Source organism: Ranitomeya imitator, chromosome 3, assembly GCF_032444005.1.
Source record: "Ranitomeya imitator isolate aRanImi1 chromosome 3, aRanImi1.pri, whole genome shotgun sequence".
Lineage (NCBI taxonomy): Eukaryota > Metazoa > Chordata > Amphibia > Anura > Dendrobatidae > Ranitomeya > Ranitomeya imitator.
This window is the reverse complement of record NC_091284.1, coordinates 847,004,684-847,023,539: the sequence shown is the minus strand read 5'-3', so window position 1 is coordinate 847,023,539 and position 18,856 is coordinate 847,004,684. Positions and strand designations below refer to the sequence as shown.

Sequence of the window (18,856 nt, the reverse complement as noted above, 5' to 3'; positions counted from 1 at the left end):
CCCCATCTCACTTGACCCCCACAACAAACCTATCCATTACAGTAAACGGCTACCCACTCTCCCCAGTCCCACAAGCTCCCTGCCTCGGGGTAATCCTTGACGCTGATTGTCACGATATGGTATGAAATATCATATAAGTTTAGTTTCTCTGCCAGCACACATAGGGTGGGCGTTGACCCCCCCTTCACTCGGTGTTCAGCGTGTCTTGTCAATGAGTGTAGATATTTTATTGCCTCTAGCTCTGAGGGCAAAGGAATTTACGATCGCTTTGGAAGGCTCAACCTCTTCTCCAGCTTAAACTGGTAGAGAAGCTTCCAGAATCCATGAAAGTCCTTTGTTCTGTTATTGTAAGATATTAGGCCAACCATGTAAGATAGGAACACGAAAATATATATTCTTAATCTCCCTCGGTGGATCTATCCATCACTCTAAACACGGGCTTCTAACTCCATCTGGTAAAGAAGTAGGGATTTCTCTGTAAATATGCATCACAGATAGGACATATTTGATCTCATTAGAAAGCCAACATTAATACGAGATGAATGCTGGGTCTGTTATTACTATGACATGTTCTGGAGCCAGCATTAGGAAAACTTGTGGTAAAGCTAGTAAGACTGGAGAGGTAGGACGGACTGGGTAAACCAACCCTTTTCTGTGATGTCACAGGCTGCAGGTTTTAAGTTTCTGGCAGGCTTCCAGCAGTCAGTTGAGTTTTTTTTCCTGGAGAGCCCTGAGCAAGTCCAAGCCTGGTTGCCTGCAATGCGCTGAGAACATGTGAGTGGTATCTTTTCTCCTTTAATCCCTTTTATGTTATAAATTACCTTGTACATATTTGCAATTGTCTCTTTTGTAACATCCTTGTAATATTTTTGTGTAAACACTGCCTTTTTTCGGAGTAAAATATATAAATTACCAGTTCGTTCTTCATGCTCTAAAACGTACCCCAAGTCTTCTGAAGGGAATTTACGCTACCGTGTTGGGTTAGCTTCGGACCAGTTTAATCGAAGCTGGTGGCAGCAATAACGTGCAGGCTTTTGGGTGTTGTTGTAGCGACTGCGGCGTTGATAATTATTGTTCCTGCCTGAGCGGGAGAAGTTTATCACGTCGCTGCAGCGTGCCCAATAGCCAGTACATAGCAGGCAGCCCGTCTGGCGACTAATTACCCAGGGTGCAGTACCTAATCTGACCTGAGAGTAAGGGGGGGCGCCAGAGAGCTGCAAGTGTTAAGTGGAACTGTAAGCGGGATATATATATAAATCCCTGCAGTTTGTGGTATACTGAAGAGCAGTGGGATACCTAGAATAAGCCCCTGCTGTAAACTAAGAGGTCAATAGCCTTGTGTGTGTTGTTTCATCACATTGTGGAGTGGAGGGATAACTAAGATAAGCCCCCCTGCACATGTGATAGCCGTCTGTTGGCCTAAAGTCACCCCGATCCGTGACGTAGGGGTGACGGTCACGGTGTGGATCCCTGACAAATTGGTGGAAGCGGTCAGGGGTTCGTGACAAATTGGTGGCAGAGGTGTGGATTTCGTGACACTGATCTCTCCTTCAAACCACATATCCAAGCCCTTTCCACTTCCTGCCGACTTCAACTCAAAAATATTTCACAAATCCGTTCATTCCTCAACCAAGAATCTGCAAAAACCCTAGTCCATGCCCTCATCATCTCTCGACTTGACTACTGCAACCTCCTACTCTGTGGCCTCCCCTCGAACACTCTCGCACCCCTCCAATCTATTCTAAACTCTGCTGCCCGACTAATCCACCTGTCCCCCCGCTATTCCCCGGCCTCTCCCCTCTGTCAATCCCTTCACTGGCTCCCCATTGCCCAGAGACTCCACTACAAAACCCTAACCATGATGTACAAAGCCATCCACAACCTGTCTCCTCCTCTGTGACCTCGTCTCCCGGTACTTTCCTGCGCGCAACCTCCGATCCTCACAAGATCTCCTTCTCTACTCCCCTCTTATCTCTTCTTCCCACAATCACATACAAGATTTCTCTCGCGTATCACCCCTACTCTGGAACCCTCTACCACAACACATCAGACTCTCGCCTACCATCGAAACCTTCAAAAAGAACCTGAAGACCTACCTCTTCCGACAAGCCTACAACCTGCAGTAACCACCGATCGACCAAACCGCTGCATGACCAGCTCTATCCTCAAATACTGTATTCTCACCCATCCCTTGTAGATTGTGAGCCTTCGCGGGCAGGGTCCTCTCTCTTCTCCTGTACCAGTTATGACTTGTATTGTTTAAGATTATTGTACTTGTTTTTATTATGTACATTATACCCCTCCTCACATGTAAAGCGCCATGGAATAAATGGCGTTATAACCATAAATAATAATAATAATACTACTACACAACCCCAGTATAGACCCTATATATCTACATACCAGAGACTACACGACCCCCGTATAGCTACATACCAGAGACTACACGACCTCCATATATCTACATACCAGAGACTACACGACCCCCGTATATCTACATACCAGAGACTACACGACCCCGTATATCTACATACCAGAGACTACACGACCTCCATATATCTACATACCAGAGACTACACGACCCCCGTATATCTACATACCAGAGACTACACGACCCCGTATATCTACATACCAGAGACTACACGACCCCCGTATATCTACATACCAGAGACTACACGACCCCCGTATATCTACATACCAGAGACTACACGACCTCCGTATATCTACATACCAGAGACTACACGACCTCCGTATATCTACATACCAGAGACTACACGACCCCCGTATATCTACATACCAGAGACTACATGACCCCCGAGTCACGATATGGTATGAAATATCATAAGTAGCTCTCTTACTCAAGGCTGTGGGCTAACAAGCCCCCCTTCCCTTTCACTCAGCCAAGAGCTGCTTTGCCAATGTACTGGGGGGAGTTTTATGGCCGAAAGGTATTTACGACCGGCATTTCCTGCCGTGTAAGCTCTTGTCCAGCTATAAGTGAACTAGAAACTTCTAGGATCCATGAAAGATCCTTTGTCTTGTTTTGTTAAGATATTACACAACCCGTTTATGTAAAAAACACGAAAATATATATTCTTTACACCCCTCGGTGGATCTATTCACCACGTAAAACCTGAGCTTCTAGCTCCATCTAGTAAAGAAGTAGGTATTTCTCTGTAATTATGTATCACAGATAGAACATATTTGATCTCATTAGAATGCCCACGTTAATCCGAGATGAATGCTGGGTTTGTTATTACTATGACATGTTTTGTAGTGAAGTTATAGAAATTAGAGAGAATAGTTTAAAGTTTAGTCAGAATGTGAGAGAGGAGGGTCTGGATAAACCAGCCTTTCTGTGATGTCACAGCCTTAAGGTTTTAAGTGTCTGGTAGGCTCTGAGGAGTCACTTCTTCTTGACTTCTTGTCTTCTCCTGAAGCCAGCAGCATGTCCAATGAGCTGGGACGTATGGAAAAAACTCCACTAGCCTGGTTGCCTGCCATGCTTTGAACATGTGAGTGTTACCTTTTCTCATTTAATCCCTGTTTATTTCATAATTACCCTTGTACATATTTGCAATTGTCTTATTTGTAACATCTTTATAAAATATTTTTGATAAAGCACTGCCTAATTTTTTATGGGATATAATATGTAATATTAGTTCATTCTCCATGCTCTAAACGTACCCTGTCTCTGGAAGAGAATTACGCTACTGTGTTGGGTTAGCTTCGGACCCGTTTAATCGAAGCTGGTGGCAGCGATACCGTGCAGACTGTTGAGTGATGCTGTAGCAACTGCGGCATTGATAATTATTGTTCCTGCCTGAGTGGGAGTAGTTTATTGCGTCGCTGCAGCGTGCCCAATAGCCAGTACATAGCAGGCAGCCTTCCTGACAACTGATTACCCAGGGTGCAGTACCTAATATGACATGAGAGTAAGGGGGCGCCAGAGAGCTGCAAGTGTTAAGTGGAACTGTAAGCGGGATATACATAAATCCCTGCAGTTTGTGGTATATTGAAAGCAGTGGGATACCTAAAATAAGCCCCTGCTGTAAACTAAGAGGTCAATAGCCTTGTGTGTGTTTTCTCATCGCATTGTTAGCAGTGGAGGGATAACTAAGATAAGCCCCCCTGCACATGTGATAGCCGTCTGTTGGCCTAATGTCACCCCAACCAGTGACGTAGGGGTGACGGTCACGGTGTGAATCGTGACAAATTGGTGGCAGCGGTCAGGGGAATCCTGACAAATTGGTGGCAAGGCGGTGGGAGATATTAGAGCATTAGTGATTTGGTTTGAGCAATCATTCCCCTCACTAAAAACTTGCAGAAAGTTCTTGCGAGGACTCTGCGCAAATAAGTTTGGAGAAGGAACTCAGTGTTTTATTAGTCTTGAGACAATTGCGTACTGGTAATTATCCCCTCCCTTCTCTTCGTTTTTCTGTCCTATCTTTTATTTGGCAACCATGGTTGTGCTGGGAGAAACCTTCTATGAGCAGCAGACCAGAGACACCCTTATTGCCTTATGCAAGACACAGCATATTGACTTTGCAAGCAAAAACAAAGCCCAACTGGTCGCAGATCTGGTGCAATGGGAAGCCGCTCTAGACCGCTCTCAGAGCTCAGAGGCCGCAGAAGCCAGCACGAGCAGAGGTGCTGCAGAGGTCCAACCACTGAATGCTGGCCCTGTTAGCAATCCGGGCGAATTGGACCCCCACCTGCAGGCGGCCTTGAAAGAATTCCCCACTGACGACCATGAGGGACGTCGGCAGCTGATTCAGCAATATCATGAGCGAGCCGAGCGGGAGTACCAGCTGCAGTTAGCCCAACTGCGAATGCAGGAGTCGTCCCAGTCCAGCCGTGAGCCCAGCAGTGCTCAGATACCTAAGCCCCGGCCCGATCACTTCCCTGTTATGGAGAAGGACGGAGACTTGGACACGTTTCTGCGGGCCTTTGAGAAAGCCTGCAGACAGTACCGGCTGCCTACAAATGAATGGGCACGATACCTGACACCAGGGCTGAGAGGTAAAGCTCTGGAGGCGTTTGCTGCCCTCCCTCAAGAATAAGATGGAGACTATGAGGCCATCAAGCAGGCCCTGATAACAAAGTACCAGCTTACACCCGAGGTGTACCGTAGAAAGTTCCGGACCCTCCAAAGTGGCCCACACGACAGTTAAAGTGATGTGGTGCATGGACTGGGGACCCACTTTGACCAGTGGACCCAAGGACTGTCAGTGACCACCTTTGCACAGCTGCGAGACCTGATGATCAAAGACCAGTTCTTTCATCTTTGCCCAGCTGAGGTGCGACAGTTCGTGATGGACAGAGAACCCAAAGACGTGACGAAAGCAACGCAGATTGCCGATGCCTATGAGGCCAACCGTAGATTGGAAGGGCGGAAGCCAGTCACCACCAGCTGGAGAGGGGGTAAGCCTGCAACCAACGCCAGTACCCCTGCCAGCCAGCACACCAGAGGTCCTGGCCCCGTGGCCAACAGCACCAGACCGACCACCGAACCTCGCACGTGTTACACCTGCCATCAGACTGGTCATATCAGTCTCTCCTGCCCAACCAACCAGAAGAACACCCAAGCCAAGGCCCCAGGGCCTAATGCAGCAGTTCTTTTGGTGGGTGGTGTGGTTGGGAGGGTGTGTGACAACGTACAGCACGTCACTGTGGGAGGCCATGTTGCTACAGGCCTCAAGGACACCGGGGCTGAGCGAACCCTCATCCGACCCGAATTGGCGGCCCCTGAAGAAATCATTCCGGGGAAAACCCTAACTGTCACTGGGATTGGGGGCATCAGCTGTCCCTTACCGATGGCCCGGGTTTTTATTGATTGGGGTGCTGGGAGCGGGGTGAAGGAAGTGGGGCTGTCTGATAATTTGCCCACTGATGTTTTGTTGGGGACTGATTTGGGGAGGATGTTTGCATACTACGTCCCTGACACCCCTCCCCAATCTACTAATAAGGGTAACGTTAACCCTGATGATGATGATGATGATGATGGGAGATCGCATGTGTTACCTGACCATGCTTTATCTTGTAATGATGCATCTAATAACCATTTTTTCCCTAGGATTGATGGTGAAAATGTTGTACCTGTGCCAGCTGAACCTGATAATGATTTTTCTGTGAAAGTTAATGTGTCCATAGTTACCGGTGTGCCCAGCCACGTCGCTCTGCGGAGTGAGACGCCTGAGGAACCCCTAACAGGGGCAAGTGTCGGTGCTACAGGAAATGGGGAGATGCATGGGAACCGTGAGGAAGGCGACGCCATGAAAGTGACCAGTGCCACAGAGGAAGGTAACTGGCCCATAAGTAGCAGGAGTGTTGGGGGTGGATGGGGAGGTAGAGCCCATAGCAGCGCCGGCTGATGGGTCTGTAGAAACCCCCGGGGAGACAGCCTAAGTAGCTGCTGTCACCCGCAGTCAGAGTGCCCGGAACGCAGATAACTGTCGGCCTTCCAGACCCTCCTCAGTCATTACTGTGACTGAACCAGAGGTGGACCCAGAGCAGGTCCAAGAGGGTTCCCGTGGGGAAGGGACCCTGACGTCGCTTCTGGCTTCCCCTAGCCAGGAGTTTCAGGCCGCTCTGCACACAGATGCGAGCCTATAGAGTTTGAGACAACTCGCCGAGACGCCCTCCTCCGTGACTGAGAAGGAGAGGGTGTTCTGGGAACAAGGAAGGTTGTACCGGGAGACAGTACCCGGACAATCACAAAAGGAGTGGTTGAGGGAAAGACAGCTGGTCGTCCCACAGCAATTCCGGGGTGAGTTGTTGCGGATTGCCCATGAGATCCCGCTAGCTGGACACTTGGGGATCAGCAAAACTAAGGCCCGGCTGTCTCAACCCTTCTATTGGCCTAAGATGGGGACAGATGTGTCAAACTACTGCAGCTCCTGTATCACTTGTCAAAGAGTGGGGAAGGCGGGGCCTGCTCTTAAGGCTCCCCTGATCCCTTTGCCAGTGATAGAGGAGCCTTTCCAGAGGATCGCGGTGGACATTGTGGGCCCGCTGGCCGTTCCCAGCAGCTCTGGAAAGCAATACATCCTTACTGTGGTAGACTACGCTACCCGGTACCCAGAGGCAGTAGCTCTGTCGTCAACTAGGGCAGATAAGGTGGCGGATGCCCTGTGGGCAATCTTTTCACGTGTAGGATTTCCCAGGGAAATGCTTACTGATCAAGGGACCCAATTTATGTCTCGCCTAATGGAGGCTCTCTGTAAGAGAATGCAGGTGAAGCACCTGGTATCGAGTGCGTATCACCCACAGACCAATGGCTTGTGTGAACGCTTCAATGGTACCCTCAAACAGATGCTACGCATGCTGGTTGAGACTCAAGGGCGCGACTGGGAGCGGTACCTCCCACACCTGCTGTTCGTTTACCGAGAGGTTCCGCAGGCCTCGACGGGGTTCTCCCCCTTCGAGCTCCTGTACGGCAGGCGAGTCCGGGGACCCCTTGGGTTGGTAAGAGAATCCTGGGAAGAGGAGCTGAACCCTTCTGAAGTGTCCATAGTGGAGTATGTCATGCGCTTCCGTGACAAGATGCAGACCTTGACGCAGTTGGTGCATGACAACATGACGCAGGCTCAGGCTGACCAGAAACACTGGTACGACCAGAACGCCCGGGAGCGGACCTACCACGTGGGTCAAAAGGTGTGGGTGCTGGTCCCCGTGCCAATGGATAAGCTTCAGGCAGCCTGGGAGGGCCCGTACGTCGTCCACCAACAGCTCAACCCGGTCACTTACGTGGTTACGCTTGACCACGCTCGGGGTAGGCGAAAGGCCTTTCACGTCAACATGATGAAGGCTCATCACGAACGTGAACCTTTCGTCCTACCGGTCTGCAGCTTGCCCGAAGACGGTGAGGAAGACACCCTCCTGGACATGCTAGCCCAAGCCAAGGCCAATGGGTCCATCGAGGACGTGGAGGTAAGCGCCTCGTTAACTGAACCCCAGCGGTTGCAGTTGCAAACCACACTGGAACCCTTCCGGGTCGTGTTCTCCAACCGACCTGGGAGGACTCAGCAGTCCACGAGGTGGACACCGGGAATCACGCCCCACTACAGCGAACACCCTATCGAATCTCTGACCAGGTGCAGCAGATTATGCGCCAAGAGATCAATGAGATGTTACAGCTGGGGGTGATTCGACGGTCAAAGAGCGCGTGGGCATCACCTGTAGTTCTCGTGCCAAAGAAGGACCAGGCCACCCGGTTCTGCGTGGACTACAAGGTGCTCAACGCCATCACTGCCTCTGACGCGCACCCAATGCCGCGCATCGAGGAGCTGCTTGAGAAGTTAGCTGGAGCAAAATACCTGACCATAATGGATCTGAGTCGAGGATACTGGCAGATTCCCCTGAGCCCTGAGGCACAGGAGAAGTCCGCCTTTATCACACCCTTTGGACTGTACGAGTCCACGGTCATGCCCTTCGGCATGAAGAATGCCCCTGCCACTTTCCAGCGGATGGTCAACCTCCTGCTTCAGGGACTGGAGAAGTACGCCGTGGCGTACTTGGATGACATTGCCATCTTCAGTTCCTCCTGGGAGGAACACCTGCAGCATCTCAAGGAGGTGCTCAGGCGAATTCACCAAGCAGGACCGACTATCAAGCCCGGAAAGTGCCAGATGGGTATGAGGGAGGTTCACTACCTGGGGCACCGGGTAGGCAGGAACACCCTGAAGCCAGAGCCGGAGAAAGTGGGCGCGATTGTGAACTGGCCCACTCCCGTGACCAAGAAACAGGTGATGTCCTTCCTGGGCACTGCAGGGTACTATAGGCGCTTTGTACAGCACTATAGTAGCCTGGCAAAACCTTTGACGAACCTCACCAGGAAGAAGCTACCCCACATCGTCAACTGGACAGATGGCCGTGAGGGGGCCTTCCAGGCGTTGAAAACCGCACTGTGCAACGCCCCTGTGTTGAAAGCAGTCGACAGCAGTCGACCGTTCTTGGTGCAGACCGAAGCCAGCGAGTTTGGCCTTGGTGCCGTGCTCAGCCAGGTTGACTCGGAGGACCAAGAGCACCCAGTGTTATACCTGAGCTGGAAGCTTTTGCCGAGGGAAGTGGCCTACTCCACCATCGAGAAGGAGTGCCTGGCCATAGTCTGGGCCCTACAGCGCTTGCAGCCCTACTTGTACGGTCGCCCCTTCACTGTAGTGACCGACCACAACCCTTTGCGCTGGCTAAACGCCATGTGTGGAACCAACTGCAGGTTGCTACGCTGGAGCCTTGCCCTTCAGCAGTTTGACTTCACCATTGAACACAAAACGGGCAAAGAGCATGGGAATGCAGATGGACTCTCCCGCCAGGGTGAACCTACTGAGGTGACCATGGACGCATACCGTGGGGTTCTGCCTCCTTAGCGCACACCAAAAGGGGGAGGTGTCACGATATGGTATGAAATATCATACAAGTAGCTCTCTTGCTCAAGGCTGTGGGCTAACAAGCCCCCCTTCCCTTTCACTCAGCCAAGAGCTGCTTTGCCAATGTACTGGGGGGAGTTTTATGGCCGAAAGGTATTTACGACCAGCATTTCCTGCTGTGTAAGCTCTTGTCCAGCTATAAGTGAACTAGAAACTTCTAGGATCCATGAAAGATCCTTTGTCTTGTTTTGTTAAGATATTACACAACCCGTTTACGTAAAAAACACGAAAATATATATTCTTTACACCCCTCGGTGGATCTATTCACCACGTAAAACCTGAGCTTCTAGCTCCATCTAGTAAAGAAGTAGGTGTTTCTCTGTAATTATGTATCACAGATAGAACATATTTGATCTCATTAGAATGCCCACGTTAATCCGAGATGAATGCTGGGTTTGTTATTACTATGACATGTTTTGTAGCGAAGTTATAGAAATTAGAGAGAATAGTTTAAAGTTTAGTCAGAATGTAGAGAGAGGAGTGTCTGGATAAACCAGCCTTTCTGTGATGTCACAGCCTTAAGGTTTTAAGTGTCTGGCCGGCTCTGAGGAGTCACGTCTTCTTGACTTCTTGTCTTCTTCTGAAGCCAGCAGCACGTCCAATGAGCTGGGACGTATGGAAAAAACTCCACTAGCCTGGTTGCCTGCCATGCTTTGAACATGTGAGTGTTACCTTTTCTCATTTAATCCCTGTTCATAATTACCCTTGTACATATTTGCAATTGTTTCATTTGTAACATCTTTATAAAATATTTTTGATAAAGCACTGCCTAATTTTTTATGGGATATAATGTGTAATATTAGTTCATTCTCCATGCTCTAAACGTACCCTGTCTCTGGAAGAGAATTACGCTACTGTGTTGGGTTAGCTTCGGACCCGTTTAATCGAAGCTGGTGGCAGCGATACCGTGCAGACTGTTGAGTGATGCTGTAGCGACTGCGGCGTTGATAATTATTGTTCCTGCCTGAGTGGGAGTAGTTATCGCGTCGCTTCAGCATGCCCAATAGCCAGTACATAGCAGGCAGCCTTTCTGGCGACTGATTACCCAGGGTGCAGTACCTAATCTGACCTGAGAGTAAGGGGGGCGCCAGAGAGCTGCAAGTGTTAAGTGGAACTGTAAGCGGGATATACATAAATCCCTGCAGTTTGTGGTATATTGAAAGCAGTGGGATATCTAGAATAAGCCCCTGCTGTAAACTAAGAGGTCAATAGCTTTGTGTGTTTTCTCATCACATTGTTAGCAGTGGAGGGATAATTAAGATAAGCCCCCTGCACATGTGATAGCCGTCTGTTGGCCTAAAGTCACCCCAACCCGTGACGTAGGGGTGACGGTCACGGTGTGAATCGTGACAAATTGGTGGCAGCGGTCAGGGGAATCCTGACACCCCGTATATCTACATACCAGACACTACACGACCCCCGTATATCTACATACCAGAGACTACACGACCCCAGTATATCTACATACCAGAGACTACACGACCTCCGTATAGCTACATACCAGAGACTACACGACCTCCGTATATCTACATACCAGTGACTACACGACCCCCGTATATCAACATAGCAGCGACTATGCGACCTCGTATATCTACATACCAGTGGCATAGCGGGAGCACAGACGGGAGTAAGCAGTGCACATAGCGGGAGCACGGACGAGAGTGCAGTGCACATAGCGGGAGAACAGACGAGAGTATAGAGTGCACATGACTGGAGAATGTACGCGAATATGGATTGCACATATACAGGGATGAATGCTCTGATATACGTTTTAACTCTGTAATGTAGGAGGCTGAAATCAACACAAGAAAGAAAGCAGCAAACAGTCCAAAATTATGAAAAGTACAAAAAAGCTTTATTAACAATAATGCCAGATACAAACATGACAGAGGAAAAACAATCCCCGTGCTACACAAAGCATGCACCTAAACGGGCAGGGGATAGGTGTCTACAGTACAAAAACACATACACTACTAACCCTACAAAGCACTCAAAGGGAATCAATAATTGTGCAGGGCTGGCCTAGTATGGCTAAATATACTCAGAACCATATGGTCCATGATTTTGTAACAGCGCCCATGTACAATATCTATTGTATACATACCGGGTAGAGTAGAGAAATCCCACGTATGAACTGGCACCTCACCACTGTCCACCCCGACGCACGTTTCGGCTAATGCCTTTTTCAAGGGGTATGCCGGTAACGAACTGGGTGGAATATATAAATATATATATATATATATATATACACACCTATCCCCTGCCCGTTTAGGTGCATGCTTTGTGTAGCACAGGGATTGTTTTTCCTCTGTCATGTTTTTATCTGGCATTATTGTTAATAAAGCTTTTTTTGTACTTTTCATAATTTTGGACTGTTTGCTGCTTTGTTTCTTGTGTTGATTTTGGTTGAATCATTGCAGTTTGTCCATTATGGTCCTATTTTTGGTCCCATCTCCTTTATATATGGATATACCCTTATTGGGTTAAACTAATAATGTTGGTGACCCTGTCTTTTTCCACGTTATTGTTTTGTCTAATGTAGGAGGCTGCTAGTTTCTTTTACTTGAGACTGCGATTGCATTCTCCACGTCAATGCACAAACAACATGTAGCAGTTTCACCCAACACAGTGCAGTGTGGTCTATCGCAGCGTACCTTAAAAACAAGTAGCACTCTAAAACACCTTCCTCTGTCCCTCCGACACAAACGGCAATAATAAGAGTCAGGAATCCACGGCCGCCCCTCTCAGACGCTGGGGAAGCCTATTTTGCACCCAGCATCGATGTAGGCTCCCACCCCAGTTGAACTGAGAGCTCAGTTTGGTTAAAGTCTTCTCATGGTGGTGGAGAGTTGGCGCTTGTAGGTGTAGACAGAAACGGATGGCCACATACTGTGCCCCTTGGACCATTCAGGACTTGAAAAATAAGGGACCCAACAAGAACATGCAGTGAAACAGTGTAATAATGGCTGTAGATTCAACCAGAAAATAAACAAATTCCCTATCCAGGAAGAAGGGGTCATCAAAAGAATGAAAATCATCAGTATGCAAATATGTCCTCCCTCAAGTGAGGGCCCAAAGCCAATCCAGACACCCAGAGGCCCCACACTGCACAAACCTTCCTAGATGACTAAATAAACCACTCAGCGAATAGCCAGTGCGCAATAGTGAACGTGCCCTACATCAGCACACCGGGCCGAGGAACAGATACTGCCCTCATCTACAGCCGAGAAGACACGTCCTCTACTGTAACCAGCCAGACCCAAGTGGTCAGAGGCATTCTGCTCTACCTATAGAGAACATGGAGCCAAAGAGAAACGAAGGAGGAAAACTGCAAACGAGGCAGCCGGGATCCAACATGTACATCGCAAACATGGCGGGAGGAGGGTGTCAGATACTGCCCTCATCTACAGCCGAGAAGACACGTCCTCTACTGTAACCAGCCAGACCCAAGTGGTCAGAGGCATTCTGCTCTACCTATAGAGAACATAGAGCCAAAGAGAAACGAAGGAAAACTGCAAACGAGGCAGCCGGGATCCAACGTGTACATCGCAAACATGGCGGGAGGAGGGCGTCAGATACTGCCCTCATCTACAGCCGAGAAGACACGTCCTCTACTGTAACCAGCCAGACCCAAGTGGTCAGAGGCATTCTGCTCTACCTATAGAGAACATGGAGCCGAAGAGAAACGAAGGAGGAAAACTGCAAACGAGGCAACCGGGATCCAACATGTACATCGCAAACATGGCGGGAGGAGGGTGTCAATAATTATGTACTTACCCCATGACATAGGAGGCTGGGGGCCCTCCATCATAATGTTCTCGTACTGCGTCTTCTGTCTTCCCAGATAATCCCACTCCTCCATGGAGAAATAGACAGCGACGTCATGACACCTCAAAGGCACCTGACAACCAACGAGACCGACATCACCCAGAATCCTCCAGTGTACACTGTATAATCTCCCAGCAGTCTCCTCTCCTTACCCAGAATCCTCCAGTGTATACTGTATAATCTCCCAGCAGTCTCCTCTCCTTACCCAGAATCCTCCAGTGTATACTGTATAATCTCCCAGCAGTCTCCTCTCATCACCCAGAATCCTCCAGTGTATACTGTATAATCTCCCAGCAGTCTCCTCTCATCACCCAGAATCCTCCAGTGTATACGGTATTATCTCCCAGCAGTCTCCTCTCCTTACCCAGAATCCTCCAGTGTATACTGTATAATCTCCCAGCAGTCTCCTCTCCTTACCCAGAATCCTCCAGTGTATACTGTATAATCTCCCAACAGTCTCCTCTCATCACCCAGAATCCTCCAGTGTATACGGTATTATCTCCCAGCAGTCTCCTCTCATCAACCAGAATCCTCCAGTGTATACTGTATTATCTCCCAGCAGTCTCCTCTCATCACCCAGAATCCTCCAGTGTATACTGTATAATCTCCCAGCAGTCTCCTCTCATCACCCAGAATCCTCCAGTGTATACTGTATAATCTCCCAGCAGTCTCCTCTCATCACCCAGAATCCTCCAGTGTATACTGTATAATCTCCCAGCAGTCTCCTCATCACCCAGAATCCTCCAGTGTATACTGTATAATCTCCCAGCAGTCTCCTCTCATCACCCAGAATCCTCCAGTGTACACTGTATAATCTCCCAGCAGTCTCCTCTCATCTCCCAGAATCCTCCAGTGTATACTGTATAATCTCCCAGCAGTCTCCTCTCATCACCCAGAATCCTCCAGTGTATCCTGTATAATCTCCCAGCAGTCTCCTCTCATCACCCAGAATCCTCCAGTGTATACTGTATAATCTCCCAGCAGTCTCCTCTCATCGCCCAGAATCCTCCAGTGTACACTGTATAATCTCCCAGCAGTCTCCTCTCATCGCCCAGAATCCTCCAGTGTACACTGTATAATCTCCCAGCAGTCTCCTCTCATCGCCCAGAATCCTCCAGTGTATACTGTATAATCTCCCAGCAGTCTCCTCTCATCACCCAGAATCCTCCAGTGTACACTGTATAATCTCCCAGCAGTCTCCTCTCATCACCCAGAATCCTCCAGTGTACACTGTATAATCTCCCAGCAGTCTCCTCTCATCACCCAGAATCCTCCAGTGTATACTGTATAATCTCCCAGCAGTCTCCTCTCATCACCCAGAATCCTCCAGTGTACACTGTATAATCTCCCAGCAGTCTCCTCTCATCACCCAGAATCCTCCAGTGTACACTGTATAATCTCCCAGCAGTCTCCTCTCATCACCCAGAATCCTCCAGTGTATACTGTATAATCTCCCAGCAGTCTCCTCTCATCACCCAGAATCCTCCAGTGTACACTGTATAATCTCCCAGCAGTCTCCTCTCATCACCCAGAATCCTCCAGTGTACACTGTATAATCTCCCAGCAGTCTCCTCTCATCACCCAGAATCCTCCAGTGTACACTGTATAATCTCCCAGCAGTCTCCTCTCATCACCCAGAATCCTCCAGTGTATACTGTATAATCTCCCAGCAGTCTCCTCTCATCACCCAGAATCCTCCAGTGTACACTGTATAATCTCCCAGCAGTCTCCTCTCATCACCCAGAATCCTCCAGTGTATACTGTATAATCTCCCAGCAGTCTCCTCATCACCCAGAATCCTCCAGTGTATACTGTATAATCTCCCAGCAGTCTCCTCTCATCACCCAGAATCCTCAAGTGTATACTGTATAATCTCCCAGCAGTCTCCTCTCATCACCCAGAATCCTCCAGTATATACTGTATAATCTCCCAGCAGTCTCCTCTCATCACCCAGAATCCTCCAGTGTACACTGTATAATCTCCCAGCAGTCTCCTCTCATCCCCCAGAATCCTCCAGTGTATACTGTATAATCTCCCAGCAGTCTCCTCTCATCACCCAGAATCCTCCAGTGTACACTGTATAATCTCCCAACAGTCTCCTCTCATCACCCAGAATCCTCCAGTGTATACTGTATAATCTCCCAGCAGTCTCCTCTCATCCCCCAGAATCCTCCAGTGTATACTGTATAATCTCCCAGCAGTCTCCTCTCATCACCCAGAATCCTCCAGTGTACACTGTATAATCTCCCAGCAGTCTCCTCCCATCACCCAGAATCCTCCAGTGTATACTGTATAATCTCCCAGCAGTCTCCTCTCATCACCCAGAATCCTCCAGTGTATACTGTATAATCTCCCAGCAGTCTCCTCTCATCACCCAGAATCCTCCAGTGTACACTGTATAATCTCCCAGCAGTCACCTCTCATCACCCAGAATCCCCCAGTGTATACTGTATAATCTCCCAACAGTCTCCTCTCATCACCCAGAATCCTCCAGTGTACACTGTATAATCTCCCAACAGTCTCCTCTCATCACCCAGAATCCTCCAGTGTATACTGTATAATCTCCCAGCAGTCTCATCACCCAGAATCCTCCAGTGTATACTGTATAATCTCCCAGCAGTCTCCTCTCATCACCCAGAATCCTCCAGTGTACACTGTATAATCTCCCAGCAGTCTCCTCCCATCACCCAGAATCCTCCAGTGTATACTGTATAATCTCCCAGCAGTCTCCTCTCATCACCCAGAATCCTCCAGTGTATACTGTATAATCTCCCAGCAGTCTCCTCTCATCACCCAGAATCCTCCAGTGTACACTGTATAATCTCCCAGCAGTCACCTCTCATCACCCAGAATCCTCCAGTGTATACTGTATAATCTCCCAGCAGTCTCCTCTCATCACCCAGAATCCTCTAGTGTATACTGTATAATCTCCCAGCAGTCTCCTCTCTTCACCCAGGATCCTCCAGTGTATACTGTATAATCTCCCAGCAGTCTCCTCTCATCACCCAGAATCCTCCAGTGTATACTGTATAATCTCCCAGCAGTCTCCTCTCCTCATCACCCAGAATCCTCCAGTGTATACTGTATAATCTCCCAGCAGTCTCCTCTCATCACCCAGAATCCTCCAGTGTACACTGTATAATCTCCCAGCAGTCTCCTCACATCACCCAGAATCCTCCAGTGTACACTGTATAATCTCCCAGCAGTCTCCTCCCATCACCCAGAATCCTCCAGTGTATACTGTATAATCTCCCAGCAGTCTCCTCCCATCACCCAGAATCCTCCAGTGTATACTGTATAATCTCCCAGCAGTCTCCTCTCATCACCCAGAATCCTCCAGTGTATACTGTATAATCTCCCAGCAGTCTCATCACCCAGAATCCTCCAGTGTATACTGTATAATCTCCCAGCAGTCTCCTCTCATCACCCAGAATCCTCCAGTGTACACTGTATAATCTCCCAGCAGTCTCCTCCCATCACCCAGAATCCTCCAGTGTATACTGTATAATCTCCCAGCAGTCTCATCACCCAGAATCCTCCAGTGTATACTGTATAATCTCCCAGCAGTCTCCTCATCACCCAGAATCATCCAGTGTACACTGTATAATCTCCCAGCAGTCTCCTCCCATCACCCAGAATCCTCCAGTGTATACTGTATAATCTCCCAGCAGTCTCCTCCCATCACCCAGAATCCTCCAGTGTATACTGTATAATCTCCCAGCAGTCTCCTCTCATCACCCAGAATCCTCCAGTGTATACTGTATAATCTCCCAGCAGTCTCATCACCCAGAATCCTCCAGTGTATACTGTATAATCTCCCAGCAGTCTCCTCTCATCGCCCAGAATCCTCCAGTGTATACTGTATAATCTCCCAGCAGTCTCCTCATCACCCAGAATCCTCCAGTGTACACTGTATAATCTCCCAGCAGTCTCCTCTCATCACCCAGAATCCTCCAGTGTATACTGTATAATCTCCCAGCAGTCTCCTCATCACCCAGAATCCTCCAGTGTACACTGTATAATCTCCCAGCAGTCTCCTCTCATCACCCAGAATCCTCCAGTGTATACTGTATAATCTCCCAGCAGTCTCCTCCCATCACCCAGAATCCTCCAGTATATACTGTATAATCTCCCAGCAGTCTCCTCTCATCACCCAGAATCCTCCAGTGTACACTGTATAATCTCCCAGCAGTCTCCTCTCATCACCCAGAATCCTCCAGTATATACTGTATAATCTCCCAGCAGTCTCCTCATCACCCAGAATCCTCCAGTGCATACTGTATAATCTCCCAGCAGTCTCCGCTCATCACCCAGAATCCTCCAGTGCACACTGTATAATCTCCCAGCAGTCTCCTCTCATCACCCAGAATCCTCCAGTGTATACTGTATAATCTCCCAGCAGTCTCCTCTCATCACCCAGAATCCTCCAGTGTATACTGTATAATCTCCCAGCAGCCTCCTCTCATCACCCAGAATCCTCCAGTGTACACTGTATAATCTCCCAGCAGTCTCCTCTCATCACCCAGAATCCTCCAGTGTATACTGTATAATCTCCCAGCAGTCTCCTCTCATCACCCAGAATCCTCCAGTGTATACTGTATAATCTCCCAGCAGTCTCCTCTCATCACCCAGAATCCTCCAGTGTATACTGTATAATCTCCCAGCAATCTCCTCATCACCCAGAATCCTCCAGTGTATACTGTATAATCTCCCAGCAGTCTACTCTCATCACCCAGAATCCTCCAGTGTACACTGTATAATCTCCCAGCAGTCTCCTCTCATCACCCAGAATCCTCCAGTGTATACTGTATAATCTCCCAGCAGTCTCCTCTCATCACCCAGAATCCTCCAGTGTATACTGTATAATCTCCCAGCAGTCTCCTCTCATCACCCAGAATCCTCCAGTGTATACTGTATAATCTCCTAGCAATCTCCTCATCACCCACAATCCTCCAGTGTATACTGTATAATCTCCCAGCAGTCTCCTCTCATCACCCAGAATCCTCCAGTGTATACTGTATAATCTCCCAGCAGTCACCTCTCATCACCCAGAATCCTCCAGTGTATACTGTATAATCTCCCAGCAGTCTCCTCTCATCTCCCAGAATCCTCCAGTGTACACTGTATAATCTCCCAGCAGTCTCCTCATCACCCAGAATCCTCCAGTGCACACTGTATAATCTCCCAGCAGTCTCCTCTCATCACCCAGAATCCTCCAGTGTATACTGTATAATCTCCCAGCAGTCTCCTCTCATCACCCAGAATCCTCCAGTGTATACTGTATAATCTCCCAGCAGTCTCATCACCCAGAATCCTCCAGTGTATACTGTATAATCTCCCAGCAGTCTCCTCATCACCCAGAATCCTCCAGTGTATACTGTATAATCTCCCAGCAGTCTACTCTCATCACCCAGAATCCTCCAGTGTACACTGTATAATCTCCCAGCAGTCTCCTCTCATCACCCAGAATCCTCCAGTGTATACTGTATAATCTCCCAGCAGTCTCCTCTCATCACCCAGAATCCTCCAGTGTATACTGTATAATCTCCCAGCAGTCTCCTCTCATCACCCAGAATCCTCCAGTGTACACTGTATAATCT

The 18,856-nt window shown here is 48.8% G+C and overlaps 1 protein-coding gene across 1 annotated transcript in view; it reads right to left on the bottom strand.

Moving 5' to 3' along the window:
- Positions 1 to 18,856, bottom strand: part of LOC138671454 (zinc finger protein 773-like) — a 114,541-nt gene that overhangs the window by 52,970 nt on the left and 42,715 nt on the right. Inside the window, exon 4 of the mRNA XM_069759635.1 lies at positions 13,206 to 13,329. Within this exon, the coding sequence (XP_069615736.1) occupies positions 13,206 to 13,329 (124 nt within the window). The remainder of the gene's footprint in view (positions 1 to 13,205; positions 13,330 to 18,856) is intronic.